Below are 26,255 nucleotides of genomic sequence, written 5' to 3'. Positions count from 1 at the left end.
CCGTGTTCTTCCAGCATCCCTGGTGGTGTGATGGCCTGTCCCAGGCCAGAGAGCTGCGCTTGGCATTTAGGACCATGAGAGTGGAAAAGGGCTCTAACTCCAAGCTGCAGATGGGGAGCATGGGGCTACACTACATATTGTCTACAGCTTTTTTTTTATTGCTTTTCAGATCAGAGCTTCAGAGACAGGACAGTGAATTATTGTGGTCAGCTGGCATGCAGCTCTGTAGAAGGAGAACTATTGAGTAGCATTAGTGGGTACACAGAGTTAACATATGGGTAAACACTAATGGATACACAGTGTTAACGTACAAGATATAACTACTGGAAGGGAAATGGGAGGAGGCAGTCTGACTGTGTCCCACCTGTGCTATGTGAGAGTTGAGACCACCCATTTTACTGATCATAAAAGGTTGATTGGCCTTTGAAGTACAGGGAGGGTGTTCCTGGTATGTGAAAAGTCTAACCTGACCTGCTGTTCTGACCTGTATTGTCTGCATACCTCAGAATGAGTCTATGAGAAATTTTATGTCTGAGTCACATTAAGAGGAAAAGTCTATCTACCCACAGTAGCAAATAAGCACCTGGTATCCTGCATAACCTAGATTAAGATTAGATACTGCACCATATGGGAAAGCTTTCTTGTTAAGTAATTGGAGGGTAGTTAATTTCTGACAGTGTGTAACTTGTATGTTCTTTGTACATTAGTCATTTGACACCTATTATTATATGACTTCATGACATCGCTTCCCCAAAAAAATTAAAAAATATCATGCAAGTTCCTTAAGATTTGGCTGGGGAAATCCCCAGAGTCTACAATAAAAGAGCTCACTTGTCCCCTGGCTATCACATCTTCTGACTGAGAAGATGAAGCACGTACAGGTGGCTCTGCTGCTCCTCATGCTGAACATGGCTTCATGCCTCACACAGGCTTCAAGCACAGTGGCAACGACAAACATGGTAAGATGGGGGTCTGATAACATAAGCTTTGGTGCCTTCATTTTTTCTCATGCCATTTAGGTTGGTGTAAAATCTTTCCAGGTTGCTGAGAAGTTATTAGGCAAATGTTGAGATCTTTACATGGAGAAACCTTAAGGTATTCCCCCATCCTCCACCCCACTAATATATAGGGACAGGGTAATAAATGTAAAAATGAGGCATGGGTTTAAAATCAGAGTCTAATTCTGCCTTTGGTTAGATGAGTGCAACTCCCACTGAGGATCTGAGTGGATATTAATGCTCTGTGTAGCTTCTAATTAATTAGCAAGGGCTTATAACAGGAAAGGATTCACATCTTTGATGTGGAAGGAGTGGGGAGGTGGGGGCTTTACCAGATGCATCATTGCTGTCATAATCAATGTCCAGGCACATGAAAGCCATGCTGGGTGTTCTTTGTGAGGTGCTCTCCCTCTTTGCCCTAAAACTGTATCTGGCTGGGCAATAGAGAAGTTCAAATCAAAGCCATCAATCAGAAAAAAAAAAAAAAGTAATGGAAGAGGGGAGAAGAGAAAACTTTGAAAATATTTTAAAAAGTAAAAAATGGCATCAATGAGAGATTTATTTTGATTTCGTACTGCCTCTTTTTTTTTTTAATTTAAAACTAGTCAAATTGTCATAAGAAAGGTTTTGCAAATAACTTTAAAGCATTCCCAAATGGAACAAAATATTTTGTTTTAGGTTGACCCCAAATGACTGCTTTGTAGTAAATTTTTTTTTTTGAGTCAACATTACGAAGACTCCCACTGTGGTTCCCAATGACTCTTTCTGATTTGTCTGGTTTAGTCACCAACCAGAAAAATCCTGCATTCCCCTAGTTACCTTTTTTGAAGTTTGGGAGTGCTGTGGATAGAGTAAGTGAAGTCAGCATCTCCTGGGAAGGTGCATTTACCTGGGTAAGGAACAGAAAGCTGCAAAAGTTAAGACAGAGGTTTAAATATATGCTGCTGAACTGAGGAGAGGGAACTTAATATGGGAGAAATTTATTCTCATCCTGCTTGGCTTAAAGTTAGTTCTGAATGTGTGTAATTTACACAATTTGTGGTGCTCTCTGCCCTGCCGCTGTTAATTGCTACCGGCTGCCCCCACGATTTCCAGTGTGATCGTCTGAACACACAAATGGTTGTTCAAATGGGTTTCTTTGACAAACTGTCCCACAAAAGCTTGTTTATGCTGTGCTCTTTAATAGACCATCCCTTTGCCAGCCACTTGGAACTCTTCACCATTCCTCAGGAATGGGGCTCCAGCTGGGGTTTGGGAAATGCAGAAAGACGGAGTGGTGGGTGTCCTCTTGTGGGGGAAGCCCATTTGGTGCTCAGTCTGTCACACCATTTGACATTGAGGGTGCCTCACCACAGTTCCCATCTTGCCATGGGTTTTGGTGAGGCTCTCTGATGGGTCACAGTGTGCTGCATCACCACGATACACCACCCTCAGCACGCTGCGTGGGGCCATGGTAGGCTCTCGGTGATATGTCTGTCAGAGCCCCAGCTCACACCTTGTGGGCAGGCTGAGCATCCCCTGCCTTCCGCTGGTCACACTTTCTTCGAGAAGAGGTGTCCATGAAGTGACACTATGCTGTGGGAAATGCTAGTCTCATTAGCTGCTGATTAGGAAAGCCAATTAATTTTACAGTTGCTGGGGATGGCTCCCATAATCAAAACAAAGTGCTTTGGAGCTGCAGGATGGGGGCTAGCTGGTGGGGAAAGGACGGAGCCTAATGCAGGAATTCACACTTAAAGAAGCTTTTCTTTCCTTTTTAGACTCCTCTTATCGATACAACTCTTCAGTATCTGAGTCAGCCTAGAGAGACAACTGCCAGCCACCTGCGCATGACCCCAGAGGTATGACCATCACTTACTGTTCAATAAAGTCCAGGAAAGAGCATAATTAAGAAATTGTGTCCTATTTTTTAAATGCTATGCAGTCACTTGGAGGTTTAACCCTTATGCAGGTAAGTCAGGCTGCCCAGGAATAGGCCTGTAGGTGTTTTATATCTATGACTTAGGCAGTGTTGAGTTCCCAAAGTCATTAGTAGTGCTTCTGTGTCATTCAGTGCTTTGGTAACATCTAAAGATTTGAGATTGTCCTCATGACTTCTGAATGGGAACCCAGACATGAAACAGCTGGTGCCATGGGGTGTTGATGGCAAGATGCCAAACAGTTTGGTGGTTATGGTCTCCCTGGAGGAAGGTGAAGGCTGTTTTTCAATTCTGCCTTCCCCGTGTAAACCAGAGCAGGGCCTTGAAGCTACATTCTGTCACCTATGAGTAGTGTCCATTGGTGGTTGCAGGGGCTGAGAAAATCATGATTCTCCTCGTTCTACTTAGCTGAAATTGTATTCATCTATTTCCTGTTAGAGGGCTTCAATGTGATTTTTGTGCCATCTTGTACAGTGCTCAACTCCAAGGCCTATGGATTTCACGAGTTCATTTATTTCCCTCTCTTTGTCAGTGACAGCTCAATAGCATGTTTCCTTTGGAAGTGATTCAGCAGAACACACTTGCTCTGAATGGGCCTGCAACCTAATTGTCAAGAACAGTGTTTATCCAAAATGCACAGTTCCAGATCAGGCCAAAGATGCAGCTTGACAGCAGGAATTCATCATCCAAGCTAGCCCAGTGTGGCATCTGGAATTTGTGGAAGGACCTCTTGTGAGAGAGCATTAAATCTCTGCCTCCAGCAGAGAGTTTAGAATCACAGAATCAGAGAATAGTTTAGGTTGGAAGAAGATACCTCCCACTAGATCAGAATGCCCAAAGCCGCATCCAACCTGGCCTTGAACACCTTCAGGGATGGGGCATTCAGAGCTTCTCTGAGCAACCTGGTCCAGTGCCTCACCACCCTCTGAGTGAAGAATTTCTTCCCATATCTAATCTAACCCTACCCTCTTTTAGTCTAAGTTTATTCCCCCTTATCCTACCACTCCACTCCCTAACAAAGATTCCCTCCCCAGCTTTCCTGTAGGTCCCCTTTAGGTACTGGAAGGCCGCTATAACATCTGCCTGGGGCCTTCTCTTCTCCAGGCTGCACAACCCCAACTCCCTCAGCCTGTCTTCGTAGGGGAGGTGCTTCAGTCCTCTGATCATCCTCATGTCCTCCTCTGGACTTGTTCTAATAGGTTCATGCCCTTCTTTTGCTGAGGGCCCCAGAGTTCAACGCAGCACTCCAGATGGGGTCTCACGAGAGCAGAGCAGAGGGGGACAATCATCTCCCTTACCCTTCTGGCCACACTTCTGATGCAGCCCAAGATATGGCTGGTTTCTGGGCTTCAAACGCACATTGCTGGCTCATGGTGAGCTTCTCATCAGCCAGCACCCCAAGGTCCTTCTTCCGAGGGCCACTCTCAATTCATTCTCTGCCCTGCCTGTATTTAGTCTTGGCATTGCCCCAGTCCAGATGCAGAACCTTGCACTTGGTCCTGTTGACCTCCATGAGGTTTACACACGTCTCCTGGGAAGGTGCATTTACCTGGGTAAGGAACAGAAAGCTGCAAAAGTTAAGACAGAGGTTTAAATATATGCTGCTGAACTGAGGAGAGGGAACTTAATATGGGAGAAATTTATTCTCATCCTGCTTGGCTTAAAGTTAGTTCTGAATGTGTGTAATTTACACAATTTGTGGTGCTCTCTGCCCTGCCGCTGTTAATTGCTACCGGCTGCCCCCACGATTTCCAGTGTGATCGTCTGAACACACAAATGGTTGTTCAAATGGGTTTCTTTGACAAACTGTCCCACAAAAGCTTGTTTATGCTTTGCTCTTTAATAGACCATCCCTTTGCCAGCCACTTGGAACTCTTCACCATTCCTCAGGAATGGGGCTCCAGCTGGGGTTTGGGAAATGCAGAAAGACGGAGTGGTGGGTGTCCTCTTGTGGGGGAAGCCCATTTGGTGCTCAGTCTGTCACACCATTTGACATTGAGGGTGCCTCACCACAGTTCCCATCTTGCCATGGGTTTTGGTGAGGCTCTCTGATGGGTCACAGTGTGCTGCATCACCACGATACACCACCCTCAGCACGCTGCGTGGGGCCATGGTAGGCTCTCGGTGATATGTCTGTCAGAGCCCCAGCTCACACCTTGTGGGCAGGCTGAGCATCCCCTGCCTTCCGCTGGTCACACTTTCTTCGAGAAGAGGTGTCCATGAAGTGACACTATGCTGTGGGAAATGCTAGTCTCATTAGCTGCTGATTAGGAAAGCCAATTAATTTTACAGTTGCTGGGGATGGCTCCCATAATCAAAACAAAGTGCTTTGGAGCTGCAGGATGGGGGCTAGCTGGTGGGGAAAGGACGGAGCCTAATGCAGGAATTCACACTTAAAGAAGCTTTTCTTTCCTTTTTAGACTCCTCTTATCGATACAACTCTTCAGTATCTGAGTCAGCCTAGAGAGACAACTGCCAGCCACCTGCGCATGACCCCAGAGGTATGACCATCACTTACTGTTCAATAAAGTCCAGGAAAGAGCATAATTAAGAAATTGTGTCCTATTTTTTAAATGCTATGCAGTCACTTGGAGGTTTAACCCTTATGCAGGTAAGTCAGGCTGCCCAGGAATAGGCCTGTAGGTGTTTTATATCTATGACTTAGGCAGTGTTGAGTTCCCAAAGTCATTAGTAGTGCTTCTGTGTCATTCAGTGCTTTGGTAACATCTAAAGATTTGAGATTGTCCTCATGACTTCTGAATGGGAACCCAGACATGAAACAGCTGGTGCCATGGGGTGTTGATGGCAAGATGCCAAACAGTTTGGTGGTTATGGTCTCCCTGGAGGAAGGTGAAGGCTGTTTTTCAATTCTGCCTTCCCCGTGTAAACCAGAGCAGGGCCTTGAAGCTACATTCTGTCACCTATGAGTAGTGTCCATTGGTGGTTGCAGGGGCTGAGAAAATCATGATTCTCCTCGTTCTACTTAGCTGAAATTGTATTCATCTATTTCCTGTTAGAGGGCTTCAATGTGATTTTTGTGCCATCTTGTACAGTGCTCAACTCCAAGGCCTATGGATTTCACGAGTTCATTTATTTCCCTCTCTTTGTCAGTGACAGCTCAATAGCATGTTTCCTTTGGAAGTGATTCAGCAGAACACACTTGCTCTGAATGGGCCTGCAACCTAATTGTCAAGAACAGTGTTTATCCAAAATGCACAGTTCCAGATCAGGCCAAAGATGCAGCTTGACAGCAGGAATTCATCATCCAAGCTAGCCCAGTGTGGCATCTGGAATTTGTGGAAGGACCTCTTGTGAGAGAGCATTAAATCTCTGCCTCCAGCAGAGAGTTTAGAATCACAGAATCAGAGAATAGTTTAGGTTGGAAGAAGATACCTCCCACTAGATCAGAATGCCCAAAGCCGCATCCAACCTGGCCTTGAACACCTTCAGGGATGGGGCATTCAGAGCTTCTCTGAGCAACCTGGTCCAGTGCCTCACCACCCTCTGAGTGAAGAATTTCTTCCCATATCTAATCTAACCCTACCCTCTTTTAGTCTAAATTTATTCCCCCTTATCCTACCACTCCACTCCCTAACAAAGATTCCCTCCCCAGCTTTCCTGTAGGTCCCCTTTAGGTACTGGAAGGCCGCTATAACATCTGCCTGGGGCCTTCTCTTCTCCAGGCTGCACAACCCCAACTCCCTCAGCCTGTCTTCGTAGGGGAGGTGCTTCAGTCCTCTGATCATCCTCATGACCATGATCATCTCCCTCACCCTTCTGGCCACACTTCTGATGCAGCCCAAGATATGGCTGGTTTCTGGGCTTCAAACGCACATTGCTGGCTCATGGTGAGCTTCTCATCAGCCAGCACCCCAAGGTCCTTCTTCCGAGGGCCACTCTCAATTCATTCTCTGCCCTGCCTGTATTTAGTCTTGGCATTGCCCCAGTCCAGATGCAGAACCTTGCACTTGGTCCTGTTGACCTCCATGAGGTTTGCACACGCCTACCTCTCAACCCGATGCAGGTCCCTCTGGAAAGTTAAATGGAATTAGGAGTCTCTCTCTGAGACTCAGTAGCGGGACCCAAACCCTCCATTTCCTTGTCCAGCTGAGACGGTTTCTGTCCCTGCCATGTGGTTTCTGTGGATCCCGTCCTTTTTCTTAGGAAGAGGGAGCAGCTACCTCAGAATTATAATCTGTGAATGCCACTGGACTGCAGCGTGGCTGGATCTTAAGAACTGAAATGGCTAGGTTGTTTTGAGGCTGTAACCCTAAGTCCGCTTTTAAGCAGATGAATAAATTTCCCAGTTTTCAGCAGATCAGGTACCTGCTGGCTCTTACTCTCCTTCTTAAATTGAAGGGATGTGAGAAAGGAACATTTCTCATAGCTTCAACTATGTATATTTAACAACTTAATTTTACAGGGTGAAATATTGCTGTCAAGTCCTTGCTGTAGGCTAGGACAGTTTGCTCTCTTTTAAAGATTCAGTGTAAATTAATAAACTTTAAAAAACATAGAAGTCCATCAAAAGTAACAGTCTGTCTTTTGCATTTTTCCAGAGGATGAGGGAAGACAGGTTTTTTATACGGTTATCATTTGACTGGTATTATATTTTGATTGAAACACTTGTTGACCCAGGAGAATCTTAACTAAACAGTGCTTCTTGGTCTCATCAACATCGTGATGCTGGTGTTAGTAATGTCAATGGAAGAGTGGAAGCAGTTCTGCCTGCCCAGGCTGCCTGCTCCTTTGGGGAAACCATCTCTTGGCATGCATATAAATATCACTTACTGAAGTGAAGCTCTGCCTTCAAATCTAGGCTCTCTTCAACACCAATATTAAAATATAATGATTGTTTCTCATAGGGAATTTAAATGTACAACTTGGAGTTATTTTTTGGGAGGATCATTTTGGTTGAACGTTTGAATACACTTATGAAGGGTTTATTTAACATATAGAATAAGCATGGTACCTCTAGAAAAGCTGATAGCTCTATGTAGTCAAGATTGTAGTTTATACTTGAGTATACAATGTATAGATCACACTATCCTATATGTGGAAACATATGCATATGTGTAGTACATACTATGCTGTTCTGTGGATAGCAAACTCTGTATCGGTATACACATGCACATAAGTATGTACATATATATCTGTGTTATACACAGAAGGGATGGAATACTATACCTTCCATACAAAAATCAGTATGCCAGTGCAAATGACAGTCTTACAGAAGATTCCATATACTCACTAAGCCATATTCCTTCCTTCCTTCCTTCCTTCCTTCCTTCCTTCCTTCCTTCCTTCCTTCCTATCCTTCCTTCCTTTCTTCCTTCCTTCCTTCCTTCCTTCCTTCCTTCCTTCCTTCCTTCCTTCCTTCCTTCCATTTATTTGCTATCTGTTTATTTTCCTGTTATTTCTGAGAAATGTGCTGTCCCAGTCATGCTCACACACAGAGGACTCAGAGGTGCAAAAGGACCTAACTGACTTGGGAACCTATTTTTCATACCAGTTGAGGTGCTGATAGATATATCTTTAACGGGCTGAGAACCTTAGAAATAGTTTGCAGTATGTTCTCAGTGGGATTTTCAGAAGTGCTTTGGTAACCTACCTGGCAGGGAAATCAATGCTGGGACTCTCTGGAATCCTATGAGATACTTCTCTGCTTCTTTCCATGTTAAATGTCTTCAGCAGTCTGGCCTGGAGTGAAGTTTTAGGGCCCATGGTACTTGAATAACACAGATAAACTGTCTTTTCATGATTTCTTTCAAAATGAGATGCATGTTGTTTGTTATGGCTGTGGAAAAGAGGTTGCCAAAAGTGTGAACTCCTCCATGCTGCTGGTTCTTTTCTTGGGCTTGCAGAGCAAGAGAGCTTTGCTGCTGGCCATCACTGTGTTTTCTGGGCTGGTTCAGCGGTGAAAAAGTTAGTTGAAATCACTGTGAAAAAGCAAGAGAAGAATTGCTGAAATTTCAGCTTTTGGTTAATAATTGTATTAGCCTTTTTATTTTTAAGAGGGAGAAAGAAAGAGAAAATACATGAATAACACTGGGATTTCTGCAAGACAGGAGGAGAGATTATAGTAAGAAATGTATTTGAAGAGCAAGCCTGTAGCTTTAAAATATGCAGCTGCATTGAAGTATGTGCCAGAATATTTTAAAGTAACATCAAATATCTTTATTAATAAATTTGTGATAGATTTATGAACTGGTAAATGTTTTGTGTACAAGCAAAACCCAAATGCATCACTGCCCCAAACGCACTCTGCATTCAGCCAAGTGTTTATAGGAAATGTGATCTGGCTGTAAATTATGTCAAGATCATGAATTGCCAGCCCTGACCTTTCCATACACCATACCCTTTGCTCCAGTGATGATGCTCTGAGTGCAGACAGTCAGGAGAAGGCGATTCGTGCTAATGGCATGGGTGGTAGATTTGTAGACCATCCACGACTGAGGACGAGCAGGCTCTGATGTGTAGGCATGATGTGGAGAACTGTAGAAAAAGAGTTATCTCTATGTTAGGTTGAGCCTGCACATTTAATTCTTCACCTTTCAGTGGTGAATAGTTAAATTCATATGTCTGTTTGCTGGGGCTGGCTGAGAATTTTCAAATGAAGCATGTTTCTTTTCAAAACTTTTCCTGCTACTAGTTCTATCTTGGTGCTTTGAGCTCTATGGATGGAAATGACTAGATGATCTGATTGATTCAATTCATATTAACAGAGCAGTAAGACAGTAAGTTGCTAAGTTATTATTTTCTTGCTGTTGTGTGCTTTTCCATCTCCTGGAAAACTTACTTCATTACCTTAGGACCATTGTCCGCAAGGTTGGGAAAGTAAGGACTATTATGTACTTCTGTTTTTCCAATGGTGAAATCTTTACAGCAATATTTAACTGTTTTCAGAAAGATTTGTAAGGCTGAATCAAAAAAAAAAAAAATAAAAAAAATGATCAGATATTATGAATTCCTTGGAATAAAAATGTGAAAGATGTCTAGCAGCAAAGTTGTTGATCTTATGATTGTCACAGCTCAGATTATTGTCAGACATTAGCTACTGATTCTAGAGAAGAATATTAACACTTTTTTCCTCATTGATTTATTATTACAGCTCTTTGCCAATGTGTCTGGCTCTCTGGATGACCGTGGAAACTGTCAGTGCTCTGTGTACTTGCCGGATACCACCTTTCCCGTGCAGAAGGCTGAGCAATTGCAAGTGATAGCCACAACGCTTGTGGAGAAATTTGAGAGAGAGCTTTCACAGGTAAGGTGTCCTTTTCTTATAAATACAATAATTGTATCTTTACTGGGAAGTAGTTTCCTGTGGAAGAGTACAGCAGTCAGCACTTTTCTGTGACCTGTCTTTCAGACAGCAGAGAAAAGAGGTTTCTGTAAGAACAAGGAGAAGGGTGATTAAATCTCAAATCTTTGACGTTATAGCATGTCAAACTTTTGAATACCCTTAGCTTTCTTTTCTAGGCCTTTTCAGCTAGAGGCATATGGTATTTTTGGAAGAAGATTTATATTTTTCCTCTTTTGGCTTGGTTTTATTGGTCTGTGATTGCTACACAGAGCTATAGAAAGCCAAGCCTCCTGCTCTTTCATGTGTTATTATTTGTATCAGGACAGCCAGATAGTAAGAGGGAAATGAAGGGAAAGAGGAGAAAGGTCAACACAGTCCAGAGTGAAGAAGGTGAATATTTGTCCCCTCACTCTTTTCGATTTAATGGATTAAAAAACAAACGAGCAAACATCTGTGTCAACATCTGAAGCTGTGGCAGTGAGAGTGCTGAATTATACATTGTTGTTGAAGACAAACACACCTTATGCTACTTCGGCTGCTTGTTGCATGAATTCAGATCCATTTTTTGAGGAACTCGGGCAAACCCACACATGCTGCAGTGCACTGGGTGAAGCTGCCTGTGAAGGCAGAAGTCTGCCTTTGACTTTTGATAGTGGATAAATATTCAGGATTCAGATTAGGTGTCCAGCAGAAAGTGTTTTCTTCAGGAACTAGGCATCTTAACAAATGAAGTGTCCTTGAATTAATCAGCAGAAAAGGCACAGCATTAAATTATAAATTCTAACCATAAATATTCATAAACCTCCTCTGGTATAATCAAGAACAGATAAGAAGTTAGGCATAAAAACCCACAACAGGCAGAGGATCCTATGAAAATATCTTTCAGCTCAAATCATTTGTTTTGAAAGAACCGGAGCTGACGATGAAACTCATTTGGCTGTCAACAGGGATGTGAAGGGCCAGCTGACAGAAGTCCCACTGCTTCCAAGCACAGAAATTACCTGATCACTTGCAGGAAGGAGGTGTAGCTCAGCTAATGATCCGTGACAATCACTGAAATTTCAGATCCTCATACTGTTCCCACTGTGGTCACTGCCAGAGCTTTAAACTAACTGCACTGGGACAGGATCAGAGCCAGGATTCCCAGCCAGAAACTTGGTGTGATTCTTCAAGGTGTTTGTGTACCACCTTTTCCAGGTTCTTCCCATGGTGTAACCAGTCTCTTACCAGTACTATCCTCAGAATGGTATTTGTTTCCTTTAGGATGTGTGCCATATCTGCCAGACCCATGCATATCTGCAGAGCATCTCAAGCACTGCTTGACCTCTCTGTGTGGACAACCTCATATCTTCATTGACTATAATGGGAGTTCAGGCATCTTGCTCCTGTAAAGACACAGGTTACTATAGATACCTGAAACTAGGTGTCTAAATTTGTATCTGAAACTTACCTTTAATGTCAGGACAGGCTGAATCCCTGCTGTGGACTTTAATGTCTAGGTTGCCAGCTGCTGTCAACTGGTGTAACTGTATTGTCTTCAGGTGCCCAGCAATGTACTGCAGTGTTGCCACTGACCTTGGCTTTCAATTCTAGCTGCAGACAGTGAAAATTCTTGACCTCACTCAGGCTTCACTGAATTTCATCCTGTCGAGACCAATCAGCCCAGCAGTGTTACAATACATCTAGTTAGATGAAGTGTGACATACACTTCACTATGATACAGGCAAAGAGACACTTTGGGTCAGAAATGAAAATGAACAGATTGTATTTCGGTGTAACTGTGTATGTGTAAGTTTTCTCAGTTATGAAATTGTTTTTCTGTAGAAAGAAGAAAGCTGTTGAGCGTTGCCCTACTGATATCTGAACTTCAGTAATCTAACATATTGTGGGGCATAAGTCTCTATGCACACAAATTCTTCACCTTCCCAGTTGTGGAAAAAGCCCCCCTTAAACAGTCCCATATGTTATGTTTGTCATTATAATACTTAAGGAAAGAAAGAAGGAAATAATGAAACAGGAAAGCCTTGTTCTCATTATTAATCATTATTAGATATGGTCCCAAGCAACATCTTGGAGAATCATTCTGCCATCTGCAATTTTGCAGGAAATTCATATCCCAATCTGACTTTTTTAGCTCAAAGCTCACCTAGTTTCACCACAGGGGTGGGAATTTCTACGAAGTGCTTGCTTTTTTGACTCCGAGAATCCCTGCCTTATTCTCTCTTCTAAAACATCCTTTGAAGCTCATGGGAGCTTTTCCTGGGTAAGAGCTGCAGGATTGGACCTTCTTAAGGATGCTTTCCATGTGCTAGAAGTCCCAGATAAACAACCTGATTGAATCGTTAACCTTTTGCCTGATTGTAGGCTAATTCAAAAAGCAAGGGGGTCCTTTTATAGAATCAGCAGGCAAGGAAGCTTGCAGATAAAGAGATGCTCTCATGTGCCAAATGAGTGCAAACTGTAGGCTGAAAATACCAGACTAATTTTTCCTCTGTCACATCAACCTTTGCCAACATAATTATGATTACAGAAGAAAATTAACCTTTCAGAGCAAAGCAGGAATTGGCTGCTCCTTTCAATAAGAAAGGGGAGAGGACACCAGTAACAGGGATGGATCTGCACTTCATCCCAAGGAGAGAAAGTATCTTTCAGAACTTAGCTCATAATGGTAACAACATCCTCACGTAACTGAAACAGGAGAAGAAAGCACTCCTGCCCTCCACCAGGAACAGCTGTTTTCAAAACAGATTAACCTGGAGTGGAATTCTTCTTGGTGTCAGCTCGCAGACTGCTTGCCAGCTGTACTCCTTATGGGTCTGTGGAGGTCACACCTGCCTGAAGCCAGTGTCCTGGGCCAGGTGACTTTATAAGGCTGATGGTTTTGTCACTTCTTTCTTAGCTACCCATCTTCTCACTTCTTTCTTTTACATCTTCATCTTGCACTTTTGTTCCCCCTTCTGTACTCTCCACTTGCATGCTGGAGAAGTGTCTGTTTGCATGCTGCAAAACCCATGTTGATAAATACCAGTTGTAGGTAAATGACACAGTATATGAGCATTGAAGATTTTTCCTGCCCTTTTCATTCCATGAGGATGATAATGCTTGGAAAGGAGGAAAAAATGGAGCTAAGGATTTTTATTTTTACTTTTTTCCCCACATGTGCCTCAGATGGTTCCATTCTCTTCCTATAAAGGACTAATACAAGCCCTATGCACTCATCATACCCTACTTAAGACTTTTATGACAAATGTGGCAGCAATCAGTCCCAATTGCTGGTTGGTGTCCCTAAATATGGGCCACATACACATTTTCTGTGCCAGTCTATCAAGAGACACCAGCCAGTCCCTAGCAAGTTGATACAGTAGAAGAGCAGAGATTGCAAGCTGCTTATATCTGTCTGCCAAGCAATAGAGCAACACCATGTTCCTTTTTCAACTGATATTTCTAAACTACAGAAACTCCTGAGCCAGATCTGAGGGAGGCATGAACGTCCGCTCAGTGGACATGCTTGGCGTATGTGCTGGATTTGTCTACAAAAGCAGTATAGACCTTTTAGAGCAGCACCACTGATAAAATAATATTTGCCTAATAATTAGCCCCAGGACTTATGAGCTAAGTGGACTTGTGCTGTTCAGAGCACTGTGGAGTGCTGGGGCTAGTTCAGGCTTAACTCATAGGTATTTCTGAGCTATAATCCACTGGATGGTGTTGACATGTTCTTAAATGACCTGGGTGGTTGACTGAGTGAAACTGGTCTGATGTGGGAGGAGAACTGGTCAGTGTCCTGCAGCACACTGCAGTAAGGGCTGAAATAACTGTGTATGCCTTGGCCCAGCCCTCAGCATTTATCCAGTGTCTCAAGACCCTGCAGAAAACTCTAAATTCACAGGTTTCTCAATAACAAGTAGCCATCACTAATTCCAGTGTTCCATTTCGGTGGTTTTAAGACTTGACCTGCACTGTGGAATTATTATTATTATTATTACTGTGAGAAGGACTGGTAATACCTAGATAGATTTCCAAATACCTCTATGATATATGTAGTACCACGTAGCAATGCATTTTTTTTCATAGACCCATAGACCAGCTTTACATTTCTCAGAATGTAATCATATCTGCTTTCTTTGTTGTTGTTGTGCAAAATCTAGACATACAGTTTAGACACTGACCTTTGAAGAATTTTTTTCTCTCTTTTTTTTTTTTTTTTTTTGAGGATGTCTTCCAACTTCAGACTGAGTTTGGTGATCAGTGAAAGTGTAAGGTCCATCTACATCTGGCTTTTCCAAGAACATTGCCCAGTTCTTCCTACTGTTCCTTCCTAACAGATGATGATGACAGCTAGGGCAAGGCATCTCAGCTGCCTCTTTTTTCAGCCAGATATAAGGAGTTGGGTCTAAGTCTTCATATGCTATCATTTATGATCCTTATTTGTAATAAATATCTTAGTTATTCCTTAGTGTGAAGTTACCCAGGCTTGACTTGGGAGATCTAGAGCATCCATTTTTTTTTTGACTCAGGATGCTTCCACTGCAGCTTATGGAGGCATGCCAGTTTCTTTCAGATTTGTAGTGTAGTTATGCCTCTATTGAAAACTATACTTTTGAAAAGAGGGCCTTCTCACTTAGGGTTCTCCTTCTTAAACCTAATCACTGGGTACCATGTGATCTTAACACGTCTTTTCTGTCATTCATGAATTTTCACATTATGAGCTCCCATACATGTTCGTTGGTACACAGGGAATTCAGGAAAAATTACAAAGAATTATTTGACAAGTGTTCTTGCTGGCCTCCCAGTCCCAGGGGCTGCAACCCTAGGAGAACAGGGATTCCATGATCTTCATTCCCTGACAGGATTTTGGAGGCTATTCCAGAGCCAATGGGGAAAAATACTGACTTTTGGTTCATGTAAAGATAACATAAGAATGGCTGACAGGATGCTGACTAAAAATATTTCAGTTGAAGAAGTAATAGCCACAGAAGTTGTAGTGCTATAGAGAGAGGGACTAATACAAATACTATCTGAGAGTATAAATATGGAGTTACTGGTGCAACAAACTGATAATATTTATTCCTACTTACCTCTTGTGATATAATTACATTGGCTTAAGGGAAAACAGATGTGATTTCTGTGAAGCATATGGGAGAGAAATTTCCCAAAGTGTTGAATTTAAAGGAACTAAAATTTTCCAAGGAATGTTCCAAGCCCATATAATATTCTTAGCATTCTGCATCACAATGTTTATGCTGTGACCTTTACCTCAGCAGGTACATATGTGAAAATATATTTATCCAGACAACTATTTAATGGTTCAGAGGCTGAAGAGGCTGCCATGTAAATTACTTTAGCTAAAGCCTGCAATAAATTTTTCACTTTCATTTAAACCAGATTTGATTTCAACACTGTGTTTAAACATTTGCCGCCCCCCCCCCCCCAAAGATAAACCACAAACTAATTCTGCAAACTTTTGACACAATTCAAATGTACACAGGTTAAAACCCTATTTGGATTCTGAGTTAATAGGAAATAAAGTTGAAAAACTTGGGAATCCTTTATTGCATTTTCCAGCCTCCTTGGGTTGCTTTCATGAGATAAAGCATTGCAGATTTCCTAATAAAAAATTTGCCAATGTAAGTTGTTGGAATACTGAGGATAAAATTAGCTCACAGAAACAATATTGGCAAGGAATTACAAAAATGGAAGACTCTGAGTAAAATTCTGCCTTCAGTTATCCCCAGGCGTTCCTGAGGGGACTTTGTGGAGCTGTCAACAATAAATGAGGGTTAAGTTTTACATTTTTTATGTACGTGATGAGAATTTCATTTATGCAGTTTATGTAAAGAATAAATATATCAAGCATGGGGAAGTTATGTATAGGATACTCAGAAATATGATAAAGATGTCAAGCAGGCTTGTTTTATTTGCTAACCTGGACTTGAATGTGTAACTTTTTTTTTTTTTCCTTTAAGGTTAAAGAGTACTCAAAAAAGATTGAACTGTATCAACAGAAAATTCTTAATCTAACCATCAGAGTGGAGCACATGGAAAAGAGCAGTGTATCTTACACAGAACTGGACTTCCAGTTACTGAAAGTGGAAATCAGTGACCTAGACAGACTGGTGACTCAGCTGAAATCCACTGTTGTTGGAAGCAATGTCATCGTTGATCAAATATATTTGGAGGTACTGTTAGACTCTTAATTAGCCAAAAAGGGGTCAATATATAGTATATTCTCTCGTTCGTGTTTAGGTTGAGGAAATGTAGCCCCTCTCTACTGCAGCTATTTTAGCATTTCATCAGCATAAATGAAAGGAAAGCTTGACTTTAAATGTATTAACATCCTTTTCCTTGAAATAGGACACAGAAAAACAAAACAAAACAACCAACCAACCAAAAAAACCCCAAACAAATGGGTCTTCTTTATTTTTTGCCAATTATCTGCCTGAAAGCAAATGCTTTTGCATAGCATTAAGCACATGAACTTATTAAATTATTATAATAAATATTAATTTATAGACCCCCATGCTTGAAAGCCTCTGTGCTTTAACTTAGATAATTAAAAAATTAACTTCTGGTTGCTGGGGCAGTGGCCCAATCAATATGAAATCAAGAAGTGGGAAAGACTATCACCTTCCCAGCAGACTATAAATCACATTTTCAAAATTATAATTAATCACTCACCTAGAGAGAATAATTGCTTCATATGAAAAGTGAAATATCATTAGTTTCTCCATTGTCCTCTAAATCATCAAGTAGGTGATTGAAAACATTATCTTTGCAAATAAAATTTGAAGATACTTTTGCAAGACTGGAAAAAGTATTTTCTTGTATATAATAGCTTGCACTTGCCTAAGACTTATTGGATATTTTTACACTACATATAAAATAACACTATATTTTGCATTATGGTACAGAACTGAGTGTTAAAACAGCTCTCTGTGATCACATAGCTCTGCTGGAAATGTAAGGCTAGCAGAAAAAGGCCTATTCTTAGGGATATTTATTAAAACTTGTTCTGTAACATCTTCCATGATATGATTGAATCTGCCCGCAAATATCTATAAGATAAAGTTAACAGGAATTTAAACTTTTTTTTTCTTTCATTCTTGCTTCCTTCTTTTCTTTTTCTTTTTTTTTCTTTGTTTTCACCCTAGATCAGAAATCTGACTATACTAGTAAATGAATTAGAATCATTGGACAAAAACAATATCCTTGCAATTCGTCGACAAATTGTGGCTCTTCAAAATCGATTGAAGGAGTGTGAGGAGAGCAGAAACCAAACAACAGTACCCCCTTATTTCCCACCAGGTAAGCATTTCTCTTGTATATCAGGTGAGAAATAAAATAATACATGGATACTAAAAACAATTGTAATGATACTACCTAGTTTTGAAAAATCAAGCAGACAGCTACTAATGTTTCTTCAACAGGTTCAAAAGGAAAACAAGGGCAGGAAACAAACTATTCCAGAAACATTATCTGTTTTCAACTGGAAAAAGTTGTAAACTTCCTCTCACCTGAAGTGTGAAAAGCGAGTCTCTCCCCCCACCTTCTCTTTTTTCCAAACATTTTTTTTTTTAATGTAGGAAACATTTTTTCAGCCCAGCTTTGATTTTTAATAGTTCCTGTCAAACTGACCTATGTCACGGCAATTTTACTCTAATACTGCTTGGGAAATGTATGAGCAACAACTGATGTACTAAAGCTGTTGGTATGCAAACTCAGGAAGGTAGCTTTGCATGATGATTACTTTTGCTTCGCAGGCAAAAATTCTTCTAAATCGGAAGGTCAAGAACCTTGGGGGGAAATTCTGGTCCCAGGGAAATAAGTGGGAGCTTTATTAAAGATTTCAGTGGAACTAGGATTTTACCCGTTTTTAAAATAGGAAAGGTTATGTCCAGGAGCTTAGATCAGTGGTTCCCAGAGTGCAGTTCATAATAAAAGTAGCAATTGTCACAGGGCATGTGGCAATTAGTTTACAACTGGAATAATTTTTCTCTCGATGGTGTGCTCAGTTTGAAAAATCTTGTTGCAAATGAACTGTAGTCTGAGAAATTTTGAGTCGAGGATGATAAACTGGAGGAAAATGTTTAGGAAACACTAGTTTAGTTATGCTGGGTCAAGCTTCCCACTTGCTAACAGATGGTAGGATTTATTGGACAAAGTTGAACCCTTGAGTAATTTATACACAGGGGGTTCTTATTGACAGAGCATTATAAAAAAGGAAGAACTCTATCGTATACAGTAGTCGGGGGAAGAATCCTGCTTTTTCACATAAGCTGGCTAGTAATCAGCAAGACTAAATGTAAAGGAACCCATAAAAAAACAAGGCATGCTGTCTGGCTTCCAGGGAGCACAGATTTGCACCTACGAGCATTTACCTCTCATCATCTTTGGGTCAGCTTAGTTCAGGTGTCTCACTGAAAATTTGAGAGGCAAGGACTGGTAGGAAGACAAGCTTCCCTTGGGTTAGCAGCTGTTCCTATTTTGATCTCCTCAGGGCTTCATGATGGTGCAGGCAGCTGCTGCAATGCTCTGACAGGATGTGCAAGAAACACCTTGTCTAGGGATCAGGTGGGAGAGAAAGCTGAAACAAAGACCTGCATTGCAAAATTTCAAGGCCCTTCTCAGCTCCTCAAGAAAGGTTTAAAATGCTTCAATTAAAAAAAAAAAAACAAAAAAAGCAAAACAAAGCAAACAACAACAACAAAAAAAACACACACACCAAACACCAAACCACACACACACACACACACACACACACACAAAAGTAATGTTTTAAAAGTATTTGAAGGGCATCTCATTGATTTATTGAGAGTGTTGGTGTGTGGAAAGAAACAACTTCTTTCTCTTCAAGCCTACAGCAAGTCTTTGTTTTGGTGGGAAAGTACAGAGCTCTGGAACAAGAATGCTGTGTCCTTCCATGAGTGATGGAGGAAGGAGCTGCTTTCATGCCTGGGTGGTTGTTGTGAGAGTCTGTGGAACATAGGAGCTTTCACTGAGTGGGAGAAGGAGGTCTGCCCTTCATGGTGCAGCTCCATGTGGGGATAGGCAAGTCATGCCTAGAGCAGGACAATATCTCTGGGGTGGGGTAAATGTTACTGCACAGGGTTGTGACTGTAGTAGAATTATTTAGCATTGCTTGTCAGGGCATGGTGATGAGATGGACAGAGTTTATCTGGGATCAGATTGGTATTGCTTGAGCATTGCCTTGTTCCTTACTGGTGTGTCAGCTAGCTCAGGTACAGCTCAGCATTGTGTGGGAACCACAGAGCACAAAATAATCTAGAAGGCCAAAACCCCGGGTGGTATGAACTACCTCTATTGACTTCCTGTGAATTATCACAACTGACATCATCTGAAGACATCTTCCAGTATTGTCTGTGAGTTTATCTCATGCCTCCAGAAACAGGAGGCCTAGAGGGCTTGGAAGATGGATGTAGGTGTATTGTCACGGTCACCTCTGGGGTGACAGTGGTCCCTGAGGCTGGCACAAGGGACTGGCAGAGCACTTGTGGAGGGCTGGCAAGTTTCCTGACAGTTGGGGAAGCCAGTTATACAGATAATCTGGGTGTTACATAGGCTCAGATGCCTGCTGATCCTTGCAGGACTGGCATACCACGACTTCCTGTGCCTGATGGGGAGCAAATATCCTTCTCTGGGCAGAGAACTTTGTAGAGCAATTACACGTACTGCAGACTGTGTCTGAAAACAAGTAGTAGGACAATGTTATTGTCTGGGGAGATGGAGTAAGTATGTGAGACAGCTACATTTTCTAGATGGTCATTTTCGAGGCTTTGCATGGATGCTCACACCTAGGCCTCTGTGCTCATTTGTGCATTTGAACACAATTTCCATATGTTTTCTCTGCAAGCTTGAATGCCTTGAATTCCTGCCAAATCATTTGGCCTTGCCCTGCTTTTAGTTCATATTATATTTATAATGTTTGTATTAAACTGACTCTTTGTCCTGTTTTCAGACTGCATTTTCTTTCTCCCTTCTTCCTCTCTCCTGCATATTTTGGGTAGGCAATATGAATTAGAGAGAGCTTGGATAATCCCCAAGCTGTCTAAGACCATGAGTCTAAAGGCAAGTTTAATTAAAGCTTCTTGCTTCACAGTGCTGTACTATGCAGCCCCTCTGACTCTGTCCCCTAAGGCTTTTGCTGCTGTATTCTCAGAGCAGGCCCTTTTTCTCAAACAAAGTATCTGAAAATCGCTGGTCTCCATTTGCTGTGCCCTCCAACTGGAGAGGTGGGTGTCTGTGTGACTGAGATGGGGTCAGCAAATATGTAGTTACTCATCCTCATCATCATCACTAACTTTCTTATCTGCAGTACTTCCCACCATCTCTTTCCTTACCACTTGAGTAGGAAGAAATATTTCTCCAATTGTTTTTCTTTTGTACTGATTTCATCTCACTGCATCAGGACAAGTGTAGAGAGAAAAGGACCCCATGATGGTTCTTTGAGGATTCAGCAGCAGATTCTTTGTCACATCTCACTGAAATGATCTGAGAGAGGCAGCAAGGAGAAGTGAGTCAGATGAACTCTCAAAGGAAGAAAAAAAAAAAAGAGAAAAAAAAAGGTAGAAAAAGAGTAAAATTTTTTTTCCAGGTTTTGCACATTTAGAAATTAATAATTTCAAGTTACTGGTGAATAGGTCTCAGCAGGAGGAAGACTTGATGTAGCCTAATGCTGAAACACAGACACTCATACTGGAGTGGAGTCTTACAACAATTTCACTTACCTTAAACTTTACCTCCTACCTATTCAAGATGTCTGTTTTTTGGGGGTGTCTTGGATTGTGTTCTGAAATGGATATGTCCATACAGAAAGAGACAGATGCCTACAGGCACCTGAAGGGAGTTGGCCAGTGCCCCCTCTCCAAGACTGCCTGAACTGCCCCCGGAGACACATGCATTTCTCTGCTGGTTATAAAGGCACTTGAATTTTTAGCTGCCTGAAGGCACGTCAGAAGAATTTAAGCCTTCCAGCCCATTCCCTTTTAGATGCTGCAGACATAAGCCTACTCTGATTGCAGCTCCATCAGTCTGTGCCCATGCCCAGTGATACTGAAGGAGACTGAAGACTGTCTGTGTGGGTTTTCCTGTTAGTGAGACGGTAGGAGCAAAGATAAGTTTTTCCCTGTGCAGCTCTGTCTCTTGTGTCTCAAGCTATAGCAAGGCTGGTAACAGCTCGCACATCTGGATGCAGATGGGAGAGGAGGGTGCACATCTGGATGCAGTGGGGTGCATGTGAGCGTGCATCACCAGCCTGCTGTTGGTTTCCGTGCCCCTCATGGGAGTTCCCTTTAATGTGGGTGCTACCTTGTTTGTGATCTTCACCTGCAAAGGTGAACTGTGGTCCCTTCTCTTCTGAAATCAGATACAGCTACTTGCTGGATTTTTTTGGCACCTGTATTGTGGAATGAGAAGCAGATGTGCTTGGTGAGTGCTTCAGAGTGAAACAGGTGAAGTAAGACCTAATGGGATGCATCTCATGCTCGGTTCTCCAGCCCATCAGCCAAGGAAGTCAGGCTCTTTTCAGTCGTGACACCTGAGTGCCAGCTCCTTTTCTGATGGATCAGAAGCATTAGTAAACAACAGAGCTGAGGTAAAGGTGCTTTATGCAGGGAGAAGAAGAGACCTGTGTGTCTATGTATCTACATCAGTCTTCCTCTCCCCTATTTGCTACGAAAACATTAAACAAGGGAAGGCAAAAATCCCAGGACTTAACTGATCAGTGGCCCAAAACAGTGGAAAAAGGCGTTAAAAACTTGAAAGTTTGAATAATGCATATGGATATATTTCAAGTACCTTCTAATATTTACAAAATTACATGACACTTTGTTTCCTTTGTGCATCTTTTTCCCCACAAGATCCAGACAGAGGCAAGTTTAGATTAAATAAACAACATTGAGTTCTTCTGAACTTGTGCAGAAGACAGATCACCCCTTGACTACCACAGAGTTTTTTGTTAAAAAAAAAAAATCTGGGAGAGTTTTCAAAATCAAGCATATACTATATACAAACCTCAGACAATTTTTGATGTCATTAAAACCGAACATGCTTCTAACTTTATTTTAATAATTCATTGTTTCATAAATAAAAACCAAACAAGTGTTCAGCAGAGAGATCTCTTTAAGGGGAGAAATAATACTTTACTATTTCTTTTGTAAAAAAAGGTCTCTCTGCTGAACACACGTTTGTTTTATATTTATGAAACAATGTATGAATTATTAAAATAAATCTGGAATTGTGTTCTGCTTAATGACATGAAAAATTATTTGAGGTCGCATATAGATGAGCTTAGCTGTGCTTCACTACCTGCAAGCTTTGGTGCTATATTTTTCTAAACAAATCAAGAGCTTTTGAGCATTTAATAACCATTTAATTCTGATATAATTTTATTGTGATTTAAGCACAGTAATATATTCAATATGTCACCAGCTTAAAAGAAGCCCTCATGCCAGAGGTAACAATACATAATAGAGATATAAGAAAAACACAGTCCAAATTGATTTATGGAGCTGGCAGGCTGCAAGCCATTTTGCTCTGTCTGCCTTAGTTTTCTGCCCTTGCATGAGCTGAGGTATGGGCACCTCCAAACGTTAGTATGTGTGCCAAGTGCTGAAGCCATGTTGCTAGCCATGCCATGTGCCATTTCCAAAGATGCAGCCCGGCTATCCGTACAGCAGTGCCTTTCTTGTGTGCTGTGTTTGGAAAGAGCTTTCTGCTCCAGAGTCTCATCCTTTGTGAAGCACTTAAGTGCATGCTTGAATGCTTGTCTTCTCAGGGCCAGGAAAGCTGACTTGCTGTGATTCTTGGTGGCATGAAGAAGTGCTCAGCTGGGGCTGTCACATGTTTTACTTGAGAGAATCTCAGGACAGAAAATGGACTGAGTGAGGACACAGGGTTGTTCATGACTTGTGTCACCCTCTCAAGTCATGCAGAGCTGCTCCCACAGGGATTACTCACCCCAAGGGAGTTGCCAGTGTGGCCTGGAGACACAGGGGTTTAGTTCTGCACAGCAATTTATATTTAATATAAAGATGCTCCCCACCTTCCTCAGAGAGGCTGAGAGGAGGCTGCAGGTGAATAACATTTCCCCTAGCTCATTAGCACAAGAAAGTACAAGACTCTGAGGGGTGAGGATGTTATGTAGTGGAAGGAGATAAATACCACATTTTGAGAAAGGAGGAGACATGGAGAGCTTCACTGCCCAAATTGATTTTACACATTGACACAAATCTTACCCTCTTTCTTGGATGTTTCTAATGTTCAGACCACAAATTCTGTTGTTCCAGAGGGTAGGGCACCTTTCCCTACCTCTTAAAAAGAAGTGTTTTTTTTTTTTTTTTTACATTTGCAACAGTCTACTTCACACAAAATATCTTGTTTCCCAGTGTTTTCCAAAGGAGAGTGTCTCAGATTGGTCTCTCTCCACATTTCTACTTGTGGGATAAGACTAGGATGCATTTGAACACAAGATACCTCCTAGGTTTTTCCTAGCAGTGTTTTTAAGTGTTTTTCAGTTCATTTCCATGAGTGTGCTCCAGCCTTTCTTAAGGATGGGCAACTTTGATGGCAAAAGGCAAATTTTCTCCCTGTTATTTCTCTGTCTTCTTTGTGTTAAGACATGGCTTATTTATATGCTACATATTCCTTCATAAGACTGAGTATATAACCATCTAGTCTTCTCATACAGATGGTAAACAATCATGATGCTACCTACTAAAAGTATTAAAACCTCAAAAGTTAAGTTTGACTTTTGTCACTGACACCATAGCTGGTGGTACATGGAGTTCCTGTGCTGTGAGGCATTATTAACACCAAAAAGTTGTTGCTGTTAATTTGTTGGTTAATTGACATGTGAGACTTGGGTCTGTTCAGGTTATACTTCATCTTTAAGAAGGAAGGCAGTCGGGCGGCTGGAACACCTCACTGAACTGGGAAACCTCAGAGTACCACTAAGCTTGTGAGCTAATGCCAGTCACTTGATATCTCTGCCTCCATTACCACAAGTGGACACATCCTTACAATGAAAAGTCTGGGACCCTTCTGTGGCACTCATACCAAAAGCTAATGCTTTTACACTTGAAGAAAAGTGTACTGTTTTTGCCAGTGGAAGCTTCAGACTCATTGAAGGTGCATGGGTGTTTCTGTCTGGAGGATTTTTTTCACTAGTGACTTATGGTGGTCAGAATTTATCAGCAAACCAATGTCACTGATGTTCACTATGAGTAAAGGGAAAGCATTTCTTGTGTATAATATCATTTGGACATTTTTGTTCCAAATACTGTTCATCGTCATTGAATGTTCATTCCACTTCGTTGTTTTTTCCTAGTAAACGTGGAACAAATTGTACCCAGCTCAGTAGCACATCATGGAAAATATTCTTTAGGTGCAAAAAGTCAAACATTTTGGGTAGCAAAATGGAAAAAAAAAAAAAGAAAAAAGAATATTTCCATGATCCTGAAAATTGCTTTATGGTTGATGTACGGAAAACAAAACTGTTCTAGTTCAGCTTGAAATTACATTCTCTTTAGAGCTGCTTCAAATTAAAACTTGGAGTAATATCTATCTATATTTCCTAGGCTGTGATTGTTACTGTTTGCAGGTTTCTTTGAGGGCCTGAGGTGGAAGGCACCATGTGGCTGTGATGCACTGTTGCAAAACTGTGATTCTGACAGCAGAATGCTAATCTGAAATGTGGCTCTGGAAATACTGCTGCTGTTTCTCCTTTCTTCCCCTCCTCAGCAAAATACACAGAAATCAGATGCTCCTCTTTCCTATCTCCAATAATCTCAGTTCCACTGAAGTAGAAAATAACCTAAAATGCTTCTCAAATTGTATTTATCAAGGGATTTCCAAGTGTACCATGCATCGAATGGGTAAAAATCTGTCCCTTGTCTGGAAAGGTGCTGTGAGCTCTTACTTTCTGCAAATTAGTCCTGAGGATGGATGTCACTATCTTTTTTTTTCTTTTTTTCTCACAAAATTTTCTGTAATGATATATATATTTCTTTTAATAACTTTCTAAGTCAACTTGAAACACTTAGTGACATCCAGTTGATGACCATGGTCCAAAATGAGGCTTTTTACACATGAAACTGTGAATTTATCTCTGTGCTTTGCCACAAAGCTAATCCCTTGTAAGCACACTGTAGAGGCTACACTATGCAAAACCTCTCTTTTAGTGATGACATTTGGAAAACCTATTCTTTTTTCTCTTTGATTGCAGGTACCTGCATTCATGGTGGACTGCTGAATGTTAGCCAGCCCTATGTAGTAAAGCTGAACTGGAGAGGATTTTCCTACAAATATGGTTCCTGGGGTAGAGATTACTCTCCCTCTGACCCAGAGAAGGAAGTCTATTGGGTTGCACCATTGAATACGGATGGGGCATACTTAGAATATTTTAGAATTTATAAGACCTTTGATGATTTGCTGCTGTTTAAACCCATGTATGAAAGAAGAATAACATATGGACAAGGAAGTGGTGCTGCTCTTTATAATAATTTTATGTACTATCATGCTTATTCTTCAACAAACATAGTGAAGTACGATATAACAAAAAACAGAATAGTTTTGAGCAAGGCACTTCCAGATGTCATTACTGGTAACCGTTTCTCATATGCAGGTGTATCATGGCAAGACATAGATTTTGCTGTAGATGAAAATGGGTTATGGGTATTATATTCAACAGAAAATAACATGGGCAATATTGTGATTAGCAAACTCAATGAGACCACACTTGATGTGATAAATAGTTGGCAGACAAGACAGTACAAGCCATCTGTTTCTAATGCTTTCATGCTATGTGGTGTTCTGTATGCCACAAGGACAATAAACACTAGGAAAGAGGAAATCTTCTACATGTACGACACAAGTACTGGCCAAGAAGGTCGTGTTAGTATCATCATGGATAAAAAGTTAGACACAATCCAGGGTATTTCTTATAGCCCCACAGATCAGAAACTGTATGTTTACAATGATGGTTACCTTCTAAGATATGACATAACATTTCAGCATTAG

General features: G+C 41.4%; 1 protein-coding gene across 1 annotated transcript; it reads left to right on the top strand.

Annotated features, from left to right (window-relative positions):
- Positions 1 to 866: 866 nt before the first annotated feature.
- OLFM4 (olfactomedin 4) lies at positions 867 to 26,255 on the top strand. The gene is made up of 8 exons (XM_050713093.1): positions 867 to 959; positions 2,759 to 2,839; positions 4,117 to 4,290; positions 5,338 to 5,418; positions 10,029 to 10,181; positions 16,187 to 16,399; positions 17,372 to 17,525; positions 25,462 to 26,255. Exons 1-8 carry the CDS (start codon positions 867 to 869, stop codon positions 26,253 to 26,255), a joined length of 1,743 nt encoding a protein of 580 aa, XP_050569050.1.

Source organism: Cygnus atratus, chromosome 1, assembly GCF_013377495.2.
Source record: "Cygnus atratus isolate AKBS03 ecotype Queensland, Australia chromosome 1, CAtr_DNAZoo_HiC_assembly, whole genome shotgun sequence".
In the NCBI taxonomy this organism is placed as follows: domain Eukaryota; kingdom Metazoa; phylum Chordata; class Aves; order Anseriformes; family Anatidae; genus Cygnus; species Cygnus atratus.
This window is presented reverse-complemented; position numbering and strand designations above follow the sequence as displayed.

Coding starts and splice junctions, on each gene's coding strand:
- OLFM4 (XM_050713093.1), top strand. CDS start 867: ATGAAGCACGTACAGGTGGCTCTGCTGCTCCTCATGCTGAACATGGCT. Junction 960..2,758: donor CAGTGGCAACGACAAACATG/GTAAGATGGGGG, acceptor TTTCCTTTTTAG/ACTCCTCTTATCGATACAAC. Junction 2,840..4,116: donor ACCTGCGCATGACCCCAGAG/GTATGACCATCA, acceptor TTGTTCTAATAG/GTTCATGCCCTTCTTTTGCT.